At 38.4% G+C, this 22036-nt stretch overlaps 1 protein-coding gene and 1 pseudogene across 3 annotated transcripts in view; both read right to left on the bottom strand.

Moving 5' to 3' along the window:
• Nucleotides 1-22036, bottom strand: part of ARHGEF12 (Rho guanine nucleotide exchange factor 12) — a 124913-nt gene that overhangs the window by 31753 nt on the left and 71124 nt on the right. For all 3 annotated transcript variants that reach the window (XM_090266137.1, XM_090266138.1, XM_090266136.1), the window contains 2 exons: nucleotides 21883-22029; nucleotides 20310-20395 (listed from right to left, as the gene is read on the bottom strand). In XM_090266137.1, the coding sequence (XP_090122263.1) occupies nucleotides 20310-20395; nucleotides 21883-22029 (233 nt within the window). The remainder of the gene's footprint in view (nucleotides 1-20309; nucleotides 20396-21882; nucleotides 22030-22036) is intronic.
• Nucleotides 2309-2640, bottom strand: LOC150019091 (pancreatic progenitor cell differentiation and proliferation factor pseudogene; annotated as a pseudogene).

Genomic DNA, 22036 nt, shown 5'->3' with positions numbered 1-22036 from the left:
CTGGCCGTCTGCTGACACACCTCTGTGGTAGGAGCTGGTGGAAGTTGGCATTGTTATGTAGTTTGGTCCCTTCCACATGTACCCATACCCAGAAGAGGGAGATACAAACTAGGATCTCTTTGTAGCTCAAAACAGGTAACCTAGGGTGAGTCAGAGACAGAATCTGACACTGACCTGAACTGGATTCCCTCCCCAAAAACCTCCAGAAGCAATGCACATGGCGGCAAGCTTCAGAACAAATCAGAGCATAGCCCAATTAGCTCCACAAGAGGCATTCCCAAAGGGAGACTCCTCAAGCACCAGACCCTGCTGGGGAAAATTCCGTTTCATGGAGTCAGCCCAAATATAGCAGATGGAACACCATGGTGGGAGTCAATCGTCATAGTCAGCCAGTATGAAGCTCAACTCCACCCATGGTCAACCACAGCAATCAACACTCAACTATAAAAGAAGGCCTCAAATATCCCATACAAGAAACTTTCCTGAACCCCCTGGATCAGCTGACAAAATAGACTGTGCCACTGAAACACACAAGACACCTATTACATGAAGCCACACTACCAAGACTTGGAGACATAGCAGAAACAAATACAGAGTCAGTCAAAATGGGGAGACAAAGAAAAATGCCCCAAATGAAAGAACAGGAGAAATCCCCAGAAAAACAAACTAAATAAAATTGAGACAAGCAAGCTACCAGATACAGAGTATAAAACAACAGTATAAGAATAATACTCAAGGAACTTAGGGGAAGAACGCATGGATTTAGTGAGAACTTAAAGTGTAAGTATAAAAAGTGACACAGAAACCATAAAAAAGTATGAGCCAGAAATGAAGAATACAGTATCTGCTTAAATAATAAACTGGGAGGACTCAACAGCAGATTAGATTAAGTAGGGGACTAAACCAGTGAAGTGGAAGACAAGGTAGCAGAAAACACCCAAACTGGGCAACACTAAGAAGAGACAACTTTTAAAAATGAGGATACTCTATAAGGGGACCTCTGGGACATCAAGTATAACATCATTCGCATCTTAGGGGTACCACAAGAAAAGAGAGAGAATAGGATTGAGAAGCTATTTAAAGAAATAATGACGGAAATGTCCCCAAAGTAGTAAAGGAAAAAGACACACATGTCCAGGAAGCACTGAGAGTCCCAAACAAGAGGAACCCAAATAAACCCATACAAAGACATATCATAATTAAAATGACAAAGATAAAGACAAAGAGAGAACCCTAAAAGGAATAAGAGAAAAACAGCTACCTACAAGTAAGCTCTAGTACCTTTGTAAGCTGATTTCTCAAAAGAAACATTTCAGGCCAGAAAAAATTGGCACAAAATATTCAAAGTTATGAAAAGCAAGGACCAACAACCAAGACTAAATATGTTAACCCATCAAAGCTATCATTTAAAGTTGAAGAAGAAATAAAGAGCTTCCCATATGAAAAAAAAACTCAAAAAGTTTTATTATCACCAAACCAGTATCGTAAGAAATGTTAAAGGAACTTTAAGAAGATAAAAGGGGGAAAAAAAGAGGAATATAATTATAAAGAATAAAATGGCAATAGATACATACCTATTAAATAATATTTTATATGTAAATAGATTAAGTATCACAATCTAAAGACATATGGTAGCTGAATGGAGAAGAACACAAGACGGATATGTATGCTGTCTATGAGAGACCTATTTCCAAATGAAAGACCTACCCAGACTAAAAGTAGAGACAGAAAAAGATGTCATGCAAATGGAAATGAAAAAAACAAAAACAAAACAGGGTTATCAATACTTAGATCAGACAAAAATGACTTTAAAACAGAGGCTACCAAAAGACACAGATGACATTAGAAAATGATAAAGGGATCAATACAGTATAAAAATATAACCCCACTAAACATTTATGCACAAAAAAATGGGAACACCTAAATATGTAAAGGAAACATTGATAGATGTAGAGATCAACAGTAATACAATCATAGTAGCAAATTTTTGTGTTTTTTTTTTTTTTGTTTTGTTTTTGTTTTGTTTTCACACTGGCTGCTCCTGGTTTATTTTCCGCTGGGGGCAAGGAACATGGTCACAGGGGTCAGGAAGGTTTGCATGTCGCTTGGGTAGTAAAGGGGAGGGGGCACCCTCAACCTCCTTTTTGGTGTTATGCTGTTTTTTATATAAAACAACACACTGTTTCTGCTTGCTGCAGCCTGCCTAGTCTACAGTGTGGGTGAGGAGGTGGAAGAGGGCACAAGAGGGGTGGGTAGGGGCTCGAAAGAGCCTAGTGCCTCTGGAAGTCTGATAGCTGGTGGTGGCCACTCAGGACGGAGACCTGGCACTGATGCTGCCAGGCTGGCCCCCAAGCAGCTTCCTTGTGGCTTTCCGAGCCAGGTCACTGGTGATCATGCTGGTGGAGGTCGAGTGCTCTGGGGATTCTAATACAATGGCCATGAATGGGAGAGTGGACTTCCCGACAAAGAAGCTCGCCCACCAGTGATCAGGTCAGCCTTGGGGAGACCAGGGTGGTAGTGGAGGGCTTCCCCAGGATACTGGGTAATTCCACAGGAGATGTTACTGGAAGTGGAGCCTAGATGGCACTGGCAGTAGTCATGGGTGCTCACTAGTCAGACGCTGGAGGGGATGACTGCCATGCTCTTGCTTGTGGACAGGTGGAAACTTCGGCGGCGATGCCTCATGGACCTTGGCATGCGATCACAGGTGGCGGGAACTGGGGCACTAAGCCATGGAGCCCATTTGCAGAGGAGACTGCGAGAGGCCTGACTACAACTAAGACATGCAGGGGTCCATAGCAGCAAATTTTAATACCACTTCTATCAATGTGTAGATCTTCCAGACAGAAAATCTACAAGTAAATAGAAGCCTTAAAAGATAACACTAGACCAAATGGATTTAACTGATATTTTCAGAACATTTCACTGAAAAGTAGAAGAATATGCATTCTTTTCAAGTGCACAAGGAACATTTTCAAAAATATACATGTCAGGACACAAAACAAGTCTCAATAAACTTAAGAAGACTGAAATCATTAGGTCAAGCAGCCTAGGCCCAGACTGGGGCATTATCTGACACCATGAGGGGCAGATCCAGTATAAAGAAAGTGCACCTCTGTAACAGAATACAACACACGATGGGAGAAGTGAATATCAGTTGTTTAGCTGGAGGAAAGGACACACCAAACAGCAACACAACAACCACCAAAACCCAAATACAACCAGACAGCCCAAATAAACGGGATAAAGGGCATCCCAAGAGCATCAAGTTCAGGGTATCAAGGAGACTATACTGCTGAATCCCATAGGTCTCCTACCACAGAAGATGATAACATGAAGATAGGAAGTCAAAGTGGATCAATCTAAGAAGCAGAAACAAACAAAAAGAGTAAAAAAAAAAAAAAAAAAAGGAGAGATAAAAGAAACACCCCATCAAAAGAAAAGGAGGAATCCCCAGAAAGAGTACTAAATGAAATAGAGATAAGCAAACCATGAGATGTGCAATTTAAAATAATGATTATAGGGAGGCTCAATGAGCTCAGCGAACTCAAAGAAAACTACAAAGACCTCCAGGGAAGCTACAAGGAACTTACAGAGAACTGCACCACATTAAATAGGACATAGAAACTATCAATAAGACCCAGGAGGAAAGGAACAATACAATTTACGTATTAAAGAACATGGTGGAAGGAATCAAAAGCAGGCTAGAGGAAGCAGAAGATTGGATCAGTGAGCTGGAAAACAAGGTAGAAAAAAATTCCCAGACAGTGCAATAAAACAAAAGACTTGAAAAAGAATGAAGAGGTTTTAAGAGAGCTGCAAGACAACATGAAACATAGTAATACACGTATCACAGGAATTTCAGAAGGAGAGAAGAATAAAAAACATGTTTGAAAAAGCAATGACAGAAAACTTCCCTAACTTGATGAGAGGAAAAGTTACAGAAGTCCAGGAAGCACAGAGGGAGCCAATGAAGATGAACCTAAGTAGGTCCACTCCAAGATACCTCATAATTAAAATGGTAACATTCAAAGACAAAGAAAGAATCCTAAAAGCAGCAAGACAGAAACAGCTAATAACATAAAAAGGAGCTCCGATAAGGCTATAATCACATTTATCAACAGAAACACTACAAACAGAAGGGAACGGCACAAAATATTTCAAGCAATGAAAAACAAATGCCTACAATGAAGACGACTCTACCCAGCAAAGATCTCATTCAAAATGGAGGGTGAAAAAAAGGAGTTTCCCAGACAAAAGGCTAAAACAATACACTTCCACCAAACCAACATTGAAAGACCCGTTAGTATCAGGTCTGCTTTAAGAAAATGAAGAAACAGAGAGGCAGAGAGGAACTCAGGTACAAAGGGGAAAAATGCCAGTGAGTAACTACCTATCAATAATAACTATAAATGTAAATGGGTTAAATACATCAATCAAAACACACAGGGTAACTGACTGGATTAGAAAGCATGACCCACAAATATGCTGTCTACAAGAAACCCATGTCAAAACAAAAGATCTACACAGACTGAAAGTGAAAGGATGGAAAAAAAAATATTTCAAGCAAATGGGGATGAATAAAAAGTTGGGGTAGCAATACTTGTATCAGACAAAACAGATTTCACAGCAAAGGTCATAAAAAGAGATAAAGAAGGACATTTCATAATACTTAAGGGAACAATCCATCAAGATGATTTAACCCTTGTAAAGATATATGCACCCAACATAGGAGCACCCAAATATAAAAGGAAATGTTGGCGGACTTCAAGAAGGATATCAACAGCAATATACTCATAGTAGGGGAATTTCATCGTCAACAATGAACAGATCTTCGAAGCAAAGAAACACCAAGGATATTGTGGCACTGAACAACACTCTAGATCAGATGGACTTAATTGATATATACAGAACCTTTCACTTCAAAGAAGCAAAATATACATTTTTTCAAATGCACATGGAACATTTTCAAAGATAGATCACAGAGTAGGAAACAAAACAAGCCTCAACAAATTCAAGAAAACTGATATTATATCAAGCATCTTCTCAGATCACAATGGCTTGAAACTAGAAAACAACCTCTAGAAAAAAATTCAAAAACATTCATATTGATGGAAACTGGACAACATGCTATTAAATAATGAATTAGTTAACAATGATATCAAGTAAGAAATCAAAAAGTTTCTGGAAACAAATAAAAATGAACTCACAACAGCCCAAACCTATGGGACACAGTGAAGGCCGTTCATAGTAATACAGGCCTACCAAAAAAGGATAGGAGTATCTCAAATAAACAAACTAACCCTAGATCTACAAGGACTAGAGGACCAACAACAAACAAAGCCCAGAACAAGTATAAGGAAGGAAATCATCAAGCTCAGAAAAAAATTAAATGACATAGAGACTAAAAGAACAATTCAAAGGGAAGATAAACTGTTTGTCTTTTCAAAGCTCGTTCTTTGAAAAGATAAAAATCGACAAGCCTTTAACCAGATTCATCAAAAAAAAAGAGAGAAGACCCAAATAAATAAAATCAGATACAAAAGAGGAAAAATCAAAACCGATCCCACAGATATACCAAGGACTGTAAGAAATTACTACAAACAACTATATGACAAGAAATTTGACAACTGGGTGAAATGGACAAATTTCTGTAAACACATAATCTTCCAAAACTGAATCAAGAAGCAGCAGAAAATCTGAATAAACCGATAACAACTAGTGAAATTGAAACAGTAATCAAAAAACGCCCAGCATACAAAAGACCTAGACCAGATGGCTTCACAGGAGAACTTTGCAAAACATTTAGGGAAGAGCTAACCCCCATACTTCTCAAACTGTTGCAAAAAATCCAAGAGGAGAGAAGAGTCCCAAACTCTTTCTATGAGGCCAGCATTTTCCTAATTCCAAAACCAGGTCAAGACACAACAAAGAAAGAAAACTACACGCCAATATTGCTGATGAACATAGATGCTAAAATGCTAAACAAAAAGTTGGCAAACCAGATCCAGCAACACATTAACAAGATCATACACCACAATCAAGTGGGATTCGTCCCAGGAATGCAAAGATGGTTTAACAGTCACAAATCAATAAATATAATACACTACATAAACAAAATGAAAGACAAAAATCACATGATATACCAATAGATGCTGAAAATGCAGCAGATAAAGTTCATCATCCATTTAGGATAAAAATACTCAGCAAACTGGGAATAGAGGAAGCATACCTCAACTTATTAAACACCATATATGAGAAACTTGGTGCCAACCTCACACTCAATGGGCAAAACTAAAAAGCTTTCCCCCTAAGATCAGGAACAAGACACAGATGTCCACACTCTCCAGTCCTATTCAATATAGTGTTGCAAGTCCTAGCTGCAGCGATCAGATTAGAAAAAGAAATAAAAGGCATCTAAATTGGAAAGGAGGATTGTAAAACTGTCATTATTTTCAGATGACATGATAGTGTACATTGAAAAACCCTATAGACTCCACCAAAAAACTATCGACCTAGTAAGTGAATTTGGCAAAGTAGCAGGGTACGAAGTCAAAGGCATTTCTATACACCAACAATGAAATATCAGAACAGAAATCAGAAAAAAAATCCCACTTACTACAACAGTTAGGAATAAACTTAACCAAGGAGGTAAAAGACCTATACTTGGAAAACTACAGAACAGTGATAAAAGAAATTAAGAAAGATACAGATAAATGGAAGCATATACCATGCTCATGGGTGGAAAAAATCAAAACCATCCAAAACAATTTATAGATTCAATGCAATTCCTATTAAAATACCAGTGACATATGTCACAGACCTAGAAAAAAAACTTCAAAAATTTATATGGAACCAAAAACGACCCCAAATAGCCTCAGTAATCTTGAGAAAGAAGAACAAAGTATAAGGAATCACAATACCTGATATCAAACTATATTACAAGACCACTGCAATCAAAACAGTATGATACTAGCCTAATAACAGACACATAGATCAATGGAAAAGAATAGAGAGCCCAGAAATAAACCCAGGTCTCCGTGGTCAACTAATATTTGACAAAGGGGGAAGAAGCATAACATAGCCTCTTCAACAAATGGTGGTGGGAGAACTGGACAGGGACATGCAAAAAAATGAAACTAGACCATCAACTTACATCATACATCAGAATAAACTCAAGATGGATCAAAGACTTAAATGTAAGCCCTGAGACCATAAAAGTAATACAGGAAAACATAGACAGTAAAATCTCAGATATCTCACTTAGCAATGTTTTTGTCGATATATCTCCCAGGGCAAGGGAAAGAAAGGAAAGAATAAACCAACGAGATTACAACAAGCTAAAAAGTTTCCGTCTGCAAAAAAAAAAAAAAATCAGCAAGATGAAAAAAGAACCAACCGTATGGGAAAACATATTTGCCAATGATAACTCGGACAAGGGTTTGATCTCCAAAACATAGAGAACTTATTCTATTCAACACCAAGAAGAGAGACGATACAATTAAAAATGGGCAAAGGACCTGAACAGACACTTCTCCAGGAAGGATGCACAGAGGGCCCATCAGCATATGAAAGAATGCTCAAACATCACTAGTCACCAGAGAGATGCAAATTTAAACCACAATGAGATACCACCTCACACTGGACAGAATGGCCATCATTAACAAATCAACAAATAACAAATCATCAAAAAAAGTGTTGGCGAGGCTGTGGATAAAAGGGAACCTTAGTGCACTGTTAGTGGGAATGTAGACTGTAGCAGCCACTGTGGAGAAGAGTATGGAATTACCTCAAAAGGCTAAAAATGGAACTGCATTTTGATCCTGCAATTCCACCGCTAGGATTATACCCAAAGAATCCTGAAACACCAATTTAGAAGAACCCATGCATCCCTATGTTCATAGCAGCGCTATTTACAATAGCCAAGTGCTGAAAACAGCTTAAGTTCCATTAGTGGATGAGTGGATCAAAAAACTGTGGTATATTTACACAATGGAATACTATGCAGCAGAAAGAATGAAGGAACTTCTGCCTTTTGCGACAACATGGATGGAATTGGGGAGTATTATGCTTAATGAAATAAGCCTGGCGGCAAAATAAAAATACCATACGATCTCACCTAATCCAGGAACCTAATGAACGAAACAAATGAGCAAAACAGAACCAGAGGCATGGAAACAGGGAACAGACTGACAGTGACTAGAGGAGAGGCGGAAGGGGGTGAAGGGGAGACAGATGGGGAAGTGTGTAGTCAAGGAACTAATGCAAATGACCCATGACATGGACAACAGGGTGGGGCTTGACTATGGGAGAGTGGGGTGGTGGGTGGCACAGGGGAGAGCAATGGGGGAAAGATGAGACTACTGTGATAGAACAAAAATAAAAAATGGAAAGAAAAGAAAAACAGACTGAGATCATATGAAGCATCTTCTTTGACCACAATGGTATGAAACTACAAATCAATTTCAAAAACAGAAAAAAAGGAAACCTGAAACACACATCAACACATGGAGGAGAAGTAACATGTTACTAAACAAAGAGCTCAAGGTAGATAACAAAAGGTACAATGAAACCAACAACAACCCAAAATTTATGAGACACAGACAAAGCAGTCCCATAAGGGAAATCTTGGCAATACAGGCCTACCACAAAAACAATGAAAATCTCAAATTAACAATCTATTCTTATACCTTCAGAAACAAGAAAAAGAATAACGATAACAATAACAAAATAGTCCAAAGTGAGTAGAAGGAAGGAAATAATAAAGATCAAAGCAGAAATAAACAAAATAGTCTAAAAATCAATACAAAAATATTCATGAAACCAAGTCCTGGTTCTTTGAAAAGACAAACAAGGTTGATAAACCTTTAAGACTGATAAACACAAAAAGAGAGGATCCAAATAAATAACATCAGAAAGAAGAGAGGGAACAACTGATACCACTGAAATACAAAGAATTATAAGAAAATATTATCAACAGCTATATGCCAACAAAATAAACAACCTAGAAGAAATGAATTAACTCCTAGAAATATACAATCCTCCAAAGCTAATCAAGAAACAGAAAATCTGAACAGGCTAAATACAACCCACAAAATTTAAGTAGTAATAAAGAAACTGCCAATAAACAAAATTTACTTGGCTTCACAGGTAAATTATACCAAACATTCAAAGAAGAACTAACCTACACTTCTCAAACCATTCCAAAAATTTCAAGAAGAGGGAACATTCTCAAACTCATTTTATGAGGTCAGCATTATACTAAACCCAAATACAGATAAAGATACCACAAATAAAGAAAATCATAGACCAATATCCCTGATAAATATTGATGCAAAAATCCTCAACAAAATATAAGCAAACTGAATCAAGCAACAAATTCAAAAGAGCATATACACACAAAAATCAAACAAAACATAACAGACAGAGCAAACAAGAAAAATCACACACCATGACCAAGTGGAATGGATGTAATGCTGACACAATATTCACAAATCAATTAATGTGATACACCACATAAACAAAATAAAGGGTAAAATTCATATGATCATATCAATAGGTACAGAAAAAGAATTTGACAAAATCCAGAATTCATTTATGATTAAAAACAACTCTGAAATAAGTAAAAACAGAGAGAAAATGCAACATAATAAAGGGTATATATGACATCATATTCAACAGGGAAAATCTGAGAGGTGTCCCTTAAGATCAAAAACAAGACAGGGATGTCCACTATCACGACTGTTATTCAACATAGTAATAGAAGTCTTAGTCACAGCAATTGGACAAGAAGAAATGAAAAACATTCACAATGAAAAGGAAGAAGTAAAACTAATTATTTGCAGATGCCATGACACTGTATGCAGAGGACCCTAAAGATTCCACTAAAAAACTACTAGAAGTCATAAATGAATTAAGAAGCAGGATACAAAAGTAGTATTTAGAAACTGCTTGTACTTTTTATTGAACTATCAATAAATATGCACCAATATTTAACTATCAGAAAGAGAAACTAAGAAAACAATCCCATTTACAATTGCCTCAAAAAAATAAAATACCTAGGAATAAATTTAACCCAAAATGTAAAAGGACTATACTCAGAAAATTATAAGGCAACAAAGAAAGAAACAGCAAGTATACAAATAAAGTGAAAAGCAATATACCATGTTCACGATGATGAAGAATTAACATCATTAAAATCACTATAATATCCAAAGTGATGTATAGATTCAACACATTTCCTAAAAAGATACCAATGATATATTTCACAGAACGAGAACAGAACAAATGTCCAAAAATCCACAGCTATCCTGAGGAAGAAGAACAAAGTTGGAGGTATCATGCTACATGATATCAAACCATACTACTATGCTACAGAAACCAAAGGAGCATGATACTGGCATAAAAACAGAAACATATATCAACAGAAAGAATAGGGAGCCCAGAAATAAACCAACACCTATGTGGTCAATTAATATTTGACAAAGAAGGCAAAAAATACAATGGGGTAAAGAGAGTCTATTCAATAAAGTATGTTGAAAAATTGAACAATACATTCAAAAAAACTGAAATTAGACTACCTTTTAAAAAATAAATTCAAAATGGATTAAAGACTTAAATATAAGACCCAAAACCATAAAATTCCTAGAAGAAAACACAGGCAGTAAAATCTGACTTTTCTTTTGGCAATATTTTTTCTGACCTTTCTTCTTGGACAAAAGAATCAAAAGAAGAAATAAACAAATGGGACTACATCAAATAAAATTTTGCACAGCAAGTGATACATACCATCAGCAAAATGAAATGACAATCCACTGAATGGAGGAACATATTGTGAATGATACATCTGATAAGGGGTTAATATCCAAAATTTATAAAGAACTCAAGACAACTCAACAACAACAAAAAACAAGGTGGCCAAAAGACATATGAAAAGATGCTCAATATCATTTATCATCAGAGAAATGACAAATTAAAACCACAGTGAGATATCACTTCATACCTGGCAGAATGGCTATCATCAAAAAATCAACAAACAACAAGTGCTTAGCAAGGATGTGGAGAATACAGACTGGTGTAGCCACCGTGGAAAGCAGTCTGGAGATACCTCAAAAAATTAAATATGAATCTGCTTTTTGATCCAGCAATCCCACTTCTGGGAATATGTCTGAAGGAACCTAAAACACTAATTTGAAAAAACATTAAGCACCCCAATACTCATTGTAGTGTTATTTACAATCGCCAAGATATGGAAACAGCCCAAGTGTCCATCAGTAGATGAGTGGATTAATACAACTATGGGATATTTACACAGTGGAATACTACTTGACTGCAAAAAAGAATAAAATTTTACCCTCTGCAAGAGTATGGATGGACCTGGAGAACATTATGCTAAGTGAAATAACCCAGTCAGAGAAAGACAAATACTGAATGATTTCACTCATATGTGGAATCTAATGAACAAATTGTACTAACAAGCAAAATAGGGACAGACTCACAGAAAATAGAATGATAGCTAAGGCAAGAAGGAAAGGTTAGGGAGTGGAGGGATTAAGCAAAATGGAGAAAGGACTCATGGACATGGACAACAGTGTGGTGATTGCTGGGGAGAGAGGGGTATAAGTGGACTAAATGTAATAAAAAAAATACAATTAAAAAAAAGATTTACAAATACCCAGACTTCCAGCCAAGATGGAGGCCTAGACAGACACACTGCATCTCCCGCCACAACTAAGAAGAAATACAACTACCTCAAAACTAGAGACTACCAGAAGTTCCAGAAAATCGAGCTTCATAGAAGGAGGGGTGGAGTCGGGATGGAGAGGACCTGGTTTGGTGGCGGCAGCAGTGGCAGCGGCAAGTGCAGTCACATGTTTTAGAACTAGGAGGAACACCTGGGGAGTGTTCCCAACACCAGACTAGACTGCATAGATCATGGTTCTATGGCCGGGAGATATAAAGCCTCATGCTTCTGACTGTACAAACCACTGGGGATTAGGGTGGAGGAAGAAACTGCCAGTCTCTTGGTAGAGCTGCTTGTTTAAAGGGCCCCCACGGTCCTAGAACGTCCGCAGACCAACCCAGTCTGGGAAAGATGGAAGGGCAGCAGCTAGAGGGGTACCAGTCCGATGCAGAAGTGCCTGGAAAAGGAGTGAGTGCTGGGCCAGCGGCATTGTTCCTTCTCAGGCCCCTCCCCTGCATATAACGCCACAATGTGGTGAAACAGGTCGCCTGTTACTGATGAATACCTAAGGCTCCGCCCCTAACAATGTAGTAGAAGAAACAGCTCTCCCCGGGATGTGGAAGCAAACAAACACAGGAGACTTCCGGCCAAGATGGAGGCCTAGACCGACATGCTCTATCTCCCTCCACAACTAAGAGGGAATACAACTACCGCAAAACCAGAAATAACCAGAAGTTCCAGAAAATAAATGGAAGTCCAACATATAGTTATAAAGTGGTACCCGTATTTAGGTGGAGGCGAGAAGCACCTGGGGAGCACTCCCGGCTGCAGACCAGACCCATCAGCTTGCAATTCCAAAGCTGGGGAAGTCAGACCTCCATTACCTTGGACAGTGAGGCCTGGAGGAGGTGGGGATGGAGGAGGAGGCTCCCGGTCTCTCAGTGGAGAGTGAACAACAGGAATCCATCTTGGACTTCCACCCCCGCAGAAAACGCCACAGCATGGTGGGACAGGTCGCCTGGTTGTAACGAGTGCACAGGGCTCTGCCCCCTATAGTGTAGGGGGTGTGACAGCCCTGCCCAGGAAGCAAAGGTAAACACAAAGCAGTCAGGATGGCACAGATCATGATAGAGATCCCACTGATGAAGCTGACCAGAAAGCAAATATCTAATCTAATGAAGCAGCAGATAGAAAATCTTTCTAAGGCACAGTTCAGAGCTTTGGTTATAAAAATGCTTACAGACCTAACAGCAGATCTTAAACAAGATGGGGAAGGAATGAAGGCTAGTCCTGCTGAAATGAACAAAAACACATACGAAACTAGTGCTGAGGGCAAGAAAACCAGGTATCAAATCAACAAATTGGAACATACGGAAGGAACAAACAGTCAACCAGTGCAGAAAAAGGAAATGAGAAGTGAGGAAAATGAGGAGAGGCTCAGAAACTTATCGGACAGCTATAAGCGGGCCAACATCTGAATCATAAGGCTGCCAGAAGGTGAAGAAGAAGAACTAGAAATTGAAAAATTATGTAAAAAAATAATGAAGCACAACTTCCCTAACTTAGGGAAGGAAATAGACTTACAGGTCCAGGAAGCACAGAGAGTTCCAAAAAAACTGGACCCAGGGAAAACCACACCAAGACACATTATAATCAAAATGTCAAAAATTAAGGATAAAGAGAGAATTTTAAAAGCAGCGAGAGAAGAGAATTACATACAAAGGAGTCCCAATAAGACTATCAGTTGATTTCTCAAAAGAAACTCTGAAGGCAAGAAGGGACTGGCAAGAAATAGTCAAAGTAATGAAAAGCAAAAACCTACAACCATGACTACTCTATCCAGCGAAGCTTTCATTCAGAATAGAAGGGGAGAGAAAGAGCTTCCAGGACAAAGTAAAACTGAAGGAGTTCATCAGATCCAAACCACTGTTATATGAAATGTTAAAGGGACTTTTTTAGGAGAAAGAGGATCAAAACTATGAACATTAAAATGAAAACTGTATCACAACAACCAACAACAGAAGCTAGGGAATTGAAACAAAGGCAGACTAAGTAGGCAACAAGAGTGGAAAAGAATTATAGGTATAGGGAACATTTTGGGGGGAGGTCAGTGGGGAAGGGGAAGGGGGGAAAAGGCAGGAGATGGTACAGTAATTAGGAAGCATAGTAGGAGGGAGTGGAGTAGATAGGAAGATGTTGAGAAGGACTATATACACAACCAAAGGGAATGGACTAAGGCGGGGGTGGGGGGGGGCACAACTGGAGGGAGGGGAGATACTAGGTGGAGGGGAACAAAGGGAAAAGAAATAGGGACAACTGTAATTGCAAAAACAATAAGGCATATTAAAAAATAAAATAAATAAATAAAATAAAAAAGATTTGCCCTGGCTGGTGTGGCTCAGTGGACTGAGTACTGGCCTGTTAACCAAAGGGTCACCAACCAGTTCAATTCCCAGTCAGGACACATGCCTGAGTTTCAGTTGCAGGCTCGGTCCTTGGTTGAGGGCATGTGAGAGGCAATCACACATATTTCTCTCCCTCTTTTCCCCCCTCCCTTCCCTTTTCTCTAAAAATAAATAAAATAAAAAAATAAAAGATTTAACTGAACAAAAACATTTTTAAAAGAAAAAAGAAAAAGAAAAAAATGGAACTGCCTTATGACCTAGCAATGCCACTTCTGGGTATGTATCTGAAAAAATCAAAACACTAATTCGAAACAATATACCCATCCCTATGTACTGTGGCATTATTTATAATATACAGTAGTCCCTCTCTATATCGTGGTTCACTTATGATGGCCTCACTGTATCACGGCAGTTTTAAAAATATATTTAATTATTTATCACGGATTTTTCGTTATATTGCAGGATTTTACGGTACTGTATACGTATGCTGTTAAAGTTACATAGATTTAAGAGTGTAGAATAAATGTAATGTTCCTACTTTGCGGGTGGGGGGGGGAGTCTAGAATGTAATACCCGCGATAATGAGGGAATACTGTAATAGCCAAGATATGAAAGCAACCTAAGTGCCCACCAACAAATAAGTGGATTTAAAAAAATGTGGTCCATATATACAATGGAGTATTACTGGACCATAAAAAAGTAAATCTTACCATTTGTGACAATAAGGATGAACACAGAAGGTATTATACTAAGTGAAAGAGTCACTATATAATTTCATTTATATGTGGAATCTAAAGAGCAAAATAAATAAACAAAAAAAGAAACAGACACATAGATATAGAGAACAGACTGACAGCTGCCAGATGAGAGGGGATTTACAGTACTGGGTAAAAAAAGGTGAAGGGATTAAGTAGTACAAATTGTTATTTATAAAATAGTCATGGGGATGTAAAGTACAGCACAGGGAACATAGTAAAAAATATTGAGTGGTGCCAGGTGGGTAGTGGAAATATCGAGGGCAGCACTTTGTGAAGTATATCTTTGTCTAACCATTATGCTGTACGCCTGAAACTAATACAAAATAATACTAAATGTAAGTTATAACTGAAAAATATTAAAGGAATAATTTCTTTTTACATGTACTAATATTTTTTGTCCCACTCTACTAACAGGTTTCTCCACTTTGTTTTAACATGTAGATATATTTATATACTCCAGTGAACTCTGGATAAGAGGATCAACTGCACTTTTGTTCCACATTAATGATGAAATCACATTGGAGATTGATTTAAACACTATTTTATATGAGATGCAAATTAAACTGCTTAGAATCAAGATTGATATCTTAAGCCCATATGATTTACAACATTTAAATCCATATCTGACGTGAAAATTGATGCTATACTATGTCATACTACAATTTTTTTGTTTCAAGTTAAGTAGTATGCTGTCAAACCAACAGAAGTTATAACTTTCATTGCTACAATGACATCAAGAAACAAAACGAATCAAGACTATCACAGAGTAGCCATAGAATAAATTTAACTTGTCAAGGAAGTAAATCTCCTTAATAAACAATAATCCTAGAGTTAGCCTAGGGAGAAATTGCTTTGTAAAGTTCAGTAAATGCAAAATAGGACTGGATTAAGATTTCCTAATCCTGTCCTATGAGTCAAATGACTTAAGAAAAGATCTACTATTGGATAAGGAGATTCTAAGCCATGATCTCACCATCCATGAAAAGAGTAAGATAAAGATTTCAGTGAACTTGTAGTATTTAATCTTTTAAAAATCTGTAGAATTACTGAAATCTCATGGCAGGCTATATATTGAAATAAATTTCTATGGGCATACCTAAATAATTCCCTTTCAGCCTGTGTGAAGATTTTGCAGACTATGTGATGTACTTTACTATTATCCACAGCCTTAAGTATAGTACTTTCTTTTAAAGTTTGAATCAAACTCTTTTTCCCATAGCAAGATTTTCTTTATGTTCTAGTTTAGGTCTTCCTTCTATATATTCAACCTGTACTCTTCCCTTCTTGTAACACTCATCAAACTTGAAATAACTAACAACAGTTTTTCTATTAATTGTGAGCTCTGCTAGAGCAAGAGCCATGTCTGTTTTGATTGCCTTTATTCCTAGCACGCTCTTCCACATTCAACCATTCTCCTGCTCTTGGATATTAGGTTATGTCCAGTTTAGTAGAACTTTCTAGCCCTCCTCTCCACAAACAGAGTGGTGTGCCCTGAAAGGTAATGAGGTCCCCACCCTTGGAAGTATTCCATCACAGAGATGAAATAGATAAGACACAGCATGGGGGAGGGAGTTGAACTCTGTGACATTTCAGGCCTCTCCCCACTTTCTCGAGATGCTCAAGAGAGGGTGTAACAGATGGAGATGTGGTCAGGGAGGATTGTTGTGACCCCTCTGTTCCATCGTCCTGTTTTGCTGCCTGAGCCCATAGGTTGTGTGACATTCCTAATATGGATACCCCCAAGGTCAGCACCTCGCACACTTGTCACACTATCTCTCTCACCAGAGATAGTCCTGTCAACCAGAGCAGTCTGAATCGCTCTTAACATGCTTTAAAACTGCCTGAATGAAGACAGCAACAACTCTGGCTCTTATCAATGGGGCCAAACATGAGAATCAGTGTGAGGGACTCATGCCTGGACCAGAGAGCCAAGGATGGAGAGAGTGCAGGACACCACCAGCTGATGACAACAGTGCAATGATGCTCCTCTGCTGCCTCTTGCTGCTTTGAAGCCTATTTGTGGCTTTCCGGCATGCCACAGGGACAGACGGGGGCAGGTATATTCATTATGACTGCTTGACAAACACCACTAGGGTCATGTAGATGAGCCGGGTAATGGAAGGAATGAGAGGTGTCATTTCCCAAGGTTGGTGTGCTAGGGGGTCACAGACACTGGAGTGGTGTTGGGGGACAGGATAGACACCTGCCTTATCAGTGAAGGGTTTGGTGTCTGCCTTTGCTATATATAGTTATGTTTCAAGAGTGATCTGACCTAAGTCTAAATAAATCTAAATTTGCCTTCTTTGGAACTAAGCCTTCATTCATTCTTTTCAGAAGGATCCATATGACAAGCCTACAATTAAAAACCTAGAATTCAAAACCAAGTTTTTAAAGATACAACATCTTGCAAGATAACCACTCAAACACAGAAGAATAATCATTAGCAACTTTGTGAGTTTGTTCTCAGATATGTGGAGTTTAGCTCATTCCTCCAGTGTCTTGCTCTTCTAACTGCTTTTAGGGAACAAATATTCAAAGGTAAAATAATTTCTGTAAACTTTAGTGATTTTTAGTGACTATTGCTATCACCAAGCACAAAACAGCACAGTAAGAAAAGTTGCAACGATTTGGTCTCTTCTCTAAGGATGGAGTTGCAACTGCTTGCTGATGAGTAAAATTGGAAAGGTCACTCAATTTGCGAGGGTCAGAAGCTGCAAAGGTCATTTTCTTGCCTCTGAAAGCATTGTGTCTACTAGGAACACCATACAGCACAATCATAGCTGCACTACCAGCCCATTAGGGGCAGCCCGATGGCTGGAACAGGGATCTGAGTTGAGGAACTCAGTGGTATCTTAGTTCTGCCAACAACTGCCCCCAAAACATGCCTCTTAATTTCTCCATGATTTAATTTCTCCATGAATAAGTTCTTATGTGACATTTATGAATCTGGCCACCAGAAGGAACCTTAAGAGATCTTTTCTACTAATAGCTCCCCCCACTTTGCCATAGGTTATTATCGAAGAAATCCTCTTTGATTTTATGAAATTATAAAATAACATTCTTAATAGTATTTTACTTTTGGATTAGGGATATTAAGTCTCACTCAGTTAAGCACAAGAATCTTAAAAATCCCTTGAGTATAAGTCTTAGAACAAAGTGCGTCTAATCTTGATGAAGCTGTAGTTTGAGATGTTAAAACAGCCGACTTATATTCTCTGCTGAAACCCTCATAAGATGCAGGACGTTGTATGAGGCAACCTGCTAGAGCTGTATAGGCCATGTCCCTGGTCTCCAGGAACTTTCAACATGGAGGAGAAACCAGCTGGACAAATGATTAATATAGAAATTAGAAGAGAAAGTAAAAGAAGTGCACAGGTTACATATAAGATATGAACAGCTATAGAAGACACATCTGGAGTTTCTGTTCAGCCCACAGTGACTTCCTTTCTCCTCTTCCCTCAGATACTGCCCCTGGCAGCCATGCTTACATACTGTTGCCCACCCCTGCTGCAGCCATGACTCATTAGACCAGGAGTGGATACCTGCCCAAGCTGAGCCCCAATTCTCCTTCCTAGGAGAACTGTGATTCAGAGCCCCTATAAACTCAGAAAATTTAGGGTGGCAATACCTCTGGAGAAAAAAAGAACAGAGAGGAGCAGCCCCCAGAGACTGAGAAGATGGCTGCCTTGCTCTCTAGTGGCTTTGCCTTTTCTAGTTCCAAGCTCCCAAAAGCCCCTGGTGACATTCTTGTCTTCCTGAAACATCCTTGTTTCCTATGAGAAATTCCACCTTTGTCCTTGAGCTGGCTTGGGTTACTTTCAAAACAGCATAGATAAGGACGTGAGTATTAACATGCCCCTCATATAAAAAAAAAAATTAAAAATCCAAAATAGCAAATAATACAAAAGCCACTTTTGGCTCTGGAGGACATTGTGAAATGAATACGTTTAAATTGCTGGAATTTCTAACACCTCAGATGAACATACTATACAAGCTCACAACAAAATCAGCTTGAGTGGCAGAGAGCAATGAAGCCTGTCCACATCCTATGTCCTGCCCTAGGCTCTGCTCACTGGCCCTTATTGGATGAGGAAGCATCACTTCTTCCCCTTGTCTTCATCTCATCACCCCAGCATGCCCACAGCTGCCTCCATTATGTCCACCTTAGTGTCTCACATTGCTGTTAACGAATTCAAAGGGTTTGCCACTTGGGGTGCTCTATTAAAAAATGAGAGGTGGTGTGGCAACATAGTTTTATTTACGTGCAGCAAGTAAAAGAGACGGGGATTCATAGCCAAAGCCCTGCCTCCTAGAAGGGAGGCTTAGTCATTGCTTACATACACTGGTCAATTACACATTGATTTCTCCTCCTTAGTTGGCTACTTTTATTCTGTTTACTGTTGCATCTGCAGAATACTGTGCTGTATTTTAACATTTTCATCCCTGGCTGGTTTGGCTCAGTGGATTGAGCGTCGGCCTGCAAGCTAAGTGTCGCTGGTTCGATCTTCCAGTCAGGGTACATCAGAGAAGGAAAACTCTGACTCCAAAAAACCTCCGCTGCCTTGCGGCATACCTCTTCAGGGGAAAGGCTAAGGGAGTAAACCCCGACAGAAAATCTGGAGCCGGAGTCCCTAAGGCGGTTTGACGTTGTAGTCAACACCGGCAACTCCTGCGGCGCACCTGAAGCCAAGCTGTATTGACTCCGTCTTTCCCTTGGACCCTTCAGCTGCGAAGAGAGGGGGGGTCTGCTGCATGGGCAACAGCAGACCCTCCATATCACCCTGCCCAGGCTCTGTAGCTTCATCGCAAGATGTCGATTCAACACGGGAGGAGACAGATACCGTGTCACTCCCGAGTCGGACTGCACAACCATTCTCGGTGGTGCAGATAGACTCTTAAGAACCTACACCATCGTCTCTCGAGACGGACGGCTGCCGCCGCCGACGATTCCTAGCACAGTGCTTGGCACCTAAATATATATATTGTGGGACATATACTGACAAAGAGTCAGAAAGAAAAATAAACACAACTTGATAAATAGCTACTATAGTCTCTGAATTATTGTACTGTACTATATATATAAAATTAAGTAATTTTCACTTTTCTACTTTTGTGATTGTAAATTCTGGATCTACAATTTTTTAATGTGCAGTATAATTCTGAGATTTAGACAGAAGATAGCTAAAATTCTATATCAGTTAAATTATTTTTATGAAAATTCATTTTACTCTACATTCTTTAAACACAAAGAACTAGAATCTTTAATTTGATTTTTTAAAAACAGCACTTAGTTTGAGTGAGCACTTAATAAAGACATTAACCAAAGAACACATACTCTGGATTCTTCATCTTTACATTAGCTTTGCAAAATGGATGAGTTTGCATATTTGGAAAGGTTAATTACTTGAATCTGATTTTCAAATAGCTATAAAAATATTAAAATAAAATAGCAGATTTTCTTACCCAGGTCAGCAAATCTTCCCCAATTTCATCAATAACAGAGGTCTCATTCCTCTTTCGAACGGCTTTCATTTGCTCATTCAACTCAACTAATGGGGAAAATTAAAATGGAAAAAAATTTCAGGCTGAATTACTAGTAGCAAGAATTTAAACTTTCTCCTTAAAATAAGTTTGGACACAATTCTCATACATCTATAAGGGGGGACTCCCCCAAACTAGAATTATCTTCTGGAGGGCAGGCTTCCCTCACTGGGTGAGTGTTCTAGGAACCCATCTGTATCAGTGTACTAGCTGATGTTGGCTGTTTGGCTTCAGTAACTTTTTTTTTTTTAAGACTCTTTCAGTGCACTTATTTATTTCACAATGGGTGATTTATGAGCGCATCTGCCCACACTGAGCTGAGTGTTCAGCAGTTTTTGACCAAAACCAGCATGACCCCCATGGCCCACCCTCCGTATTCACCTGATCTTGCCCAAAGCAACTTTTTGTTTCTCTGATGAAGAAAGTCCTCAAAGGGAAACATTTTACCGATGTAGAAGAAGTGAAAACAAAAACCGGCAGAAGCACCTTCAAATCTACGAGTTCAAAAACTGTTTTAAGCAGTGGAAAAAAACATCTCAATAGATGCACTGCCTCACATGGAGAATACTTTGAAGGTGACTGAAATTTAAACATAAAAGAATACACAATTTAAAAAAAATAAATTCTAGGTTTTTTGGGTCCCCCCTTGTAGATATTTATGAGCTCTATCTGAAAAATAGGTGGCAAAGCATAAAACAATGTGGAAACTAGCAAAGTACATAAAGGATAAGTAAGTCAAACATTCATTTAACTTCAAGACTATAACTATGCTTATAAAGAACTTAAATTTAAATAGTGCAGGTGATTCTGCCTACTGTTCCTCTCAAAATGTGTATGTTCACAGGCAATGGATATAATCAAATCTGAACTTGTCATTGCATGCCAGTGAAACCTAAAATTATCCCTAAAGAAGTGAAAGGTTTCAATCTGGTGGGCAGATATTGAAAGGTGGTGAGGGCATCCCCAATGAAAGAAAAATGAAAAATTAAGGGTCATGGAGAAACAGTGATTTATAAAGAGAGGAACTGATACTACTGACTAGAAAGTCCAAGATGAGTACAACCAGGGGAAGCCAGCAAGAAAGAATTGTTCTATATTTATTCAAGCATTCTCGGCAATAAATAAATAAATAAATAAACAAACAAAATAGTTCCTGAAAATGATACCATCATGGAGTTATATACTGCAATTACTATTTTTAAAATTCATGTATATATTATGAAATATTTATTTTTAAGAACATATACACTGCAGGAAATCTTCAAGGGTAATTCTGACTACTCATGTTCTTTAACTTGAACAATGACATTAGATCCTAAGCCTTAACACTTTATATGCAAAGCTGGTATGGGGTTAAGGGGGAATATTCAAAGATGTGCTCACATATATAATTTCAGAAAAACTAACAAGATTTTACTGTTACATTATCTTTATATACTCAATCTTTTATCTATTGGAAATGTTAGGGGCAAAGATCAGAGTCAATTTCTCTTACTGTGAAGTTGAAGAATATCTTCTAAGTTTGAAAAAATTTTCCGTAGTTCTGAAGGTGACAGAATGCCTTCTCTGGACACTCGCTGATAGAATACTTGATCAAGAACCTTTAGTGTTCGAACATGAGCTCTTTCAGTATAAAACAGTTCTAAAGA

This window comes from Furipterus horrens, unplaced genomic scaffold (assembly GCF_987537825.1).
Source record: "Furipterus horrens unplaced genomic scaffold, mFurHor1.1.pri manual_scaffold_2, whole genome shotgun sequence".
Taxonomy (NCBI): domain Eukaryota; kingdom Metazoa; phylum Chordata; class Mammalia; order Chiroptera; family Furipteridae; genus Furipterus; species Furipterus horrens.
This window is presented reverse-complemented; position numbering and strand designations above follow the sequence as displayed.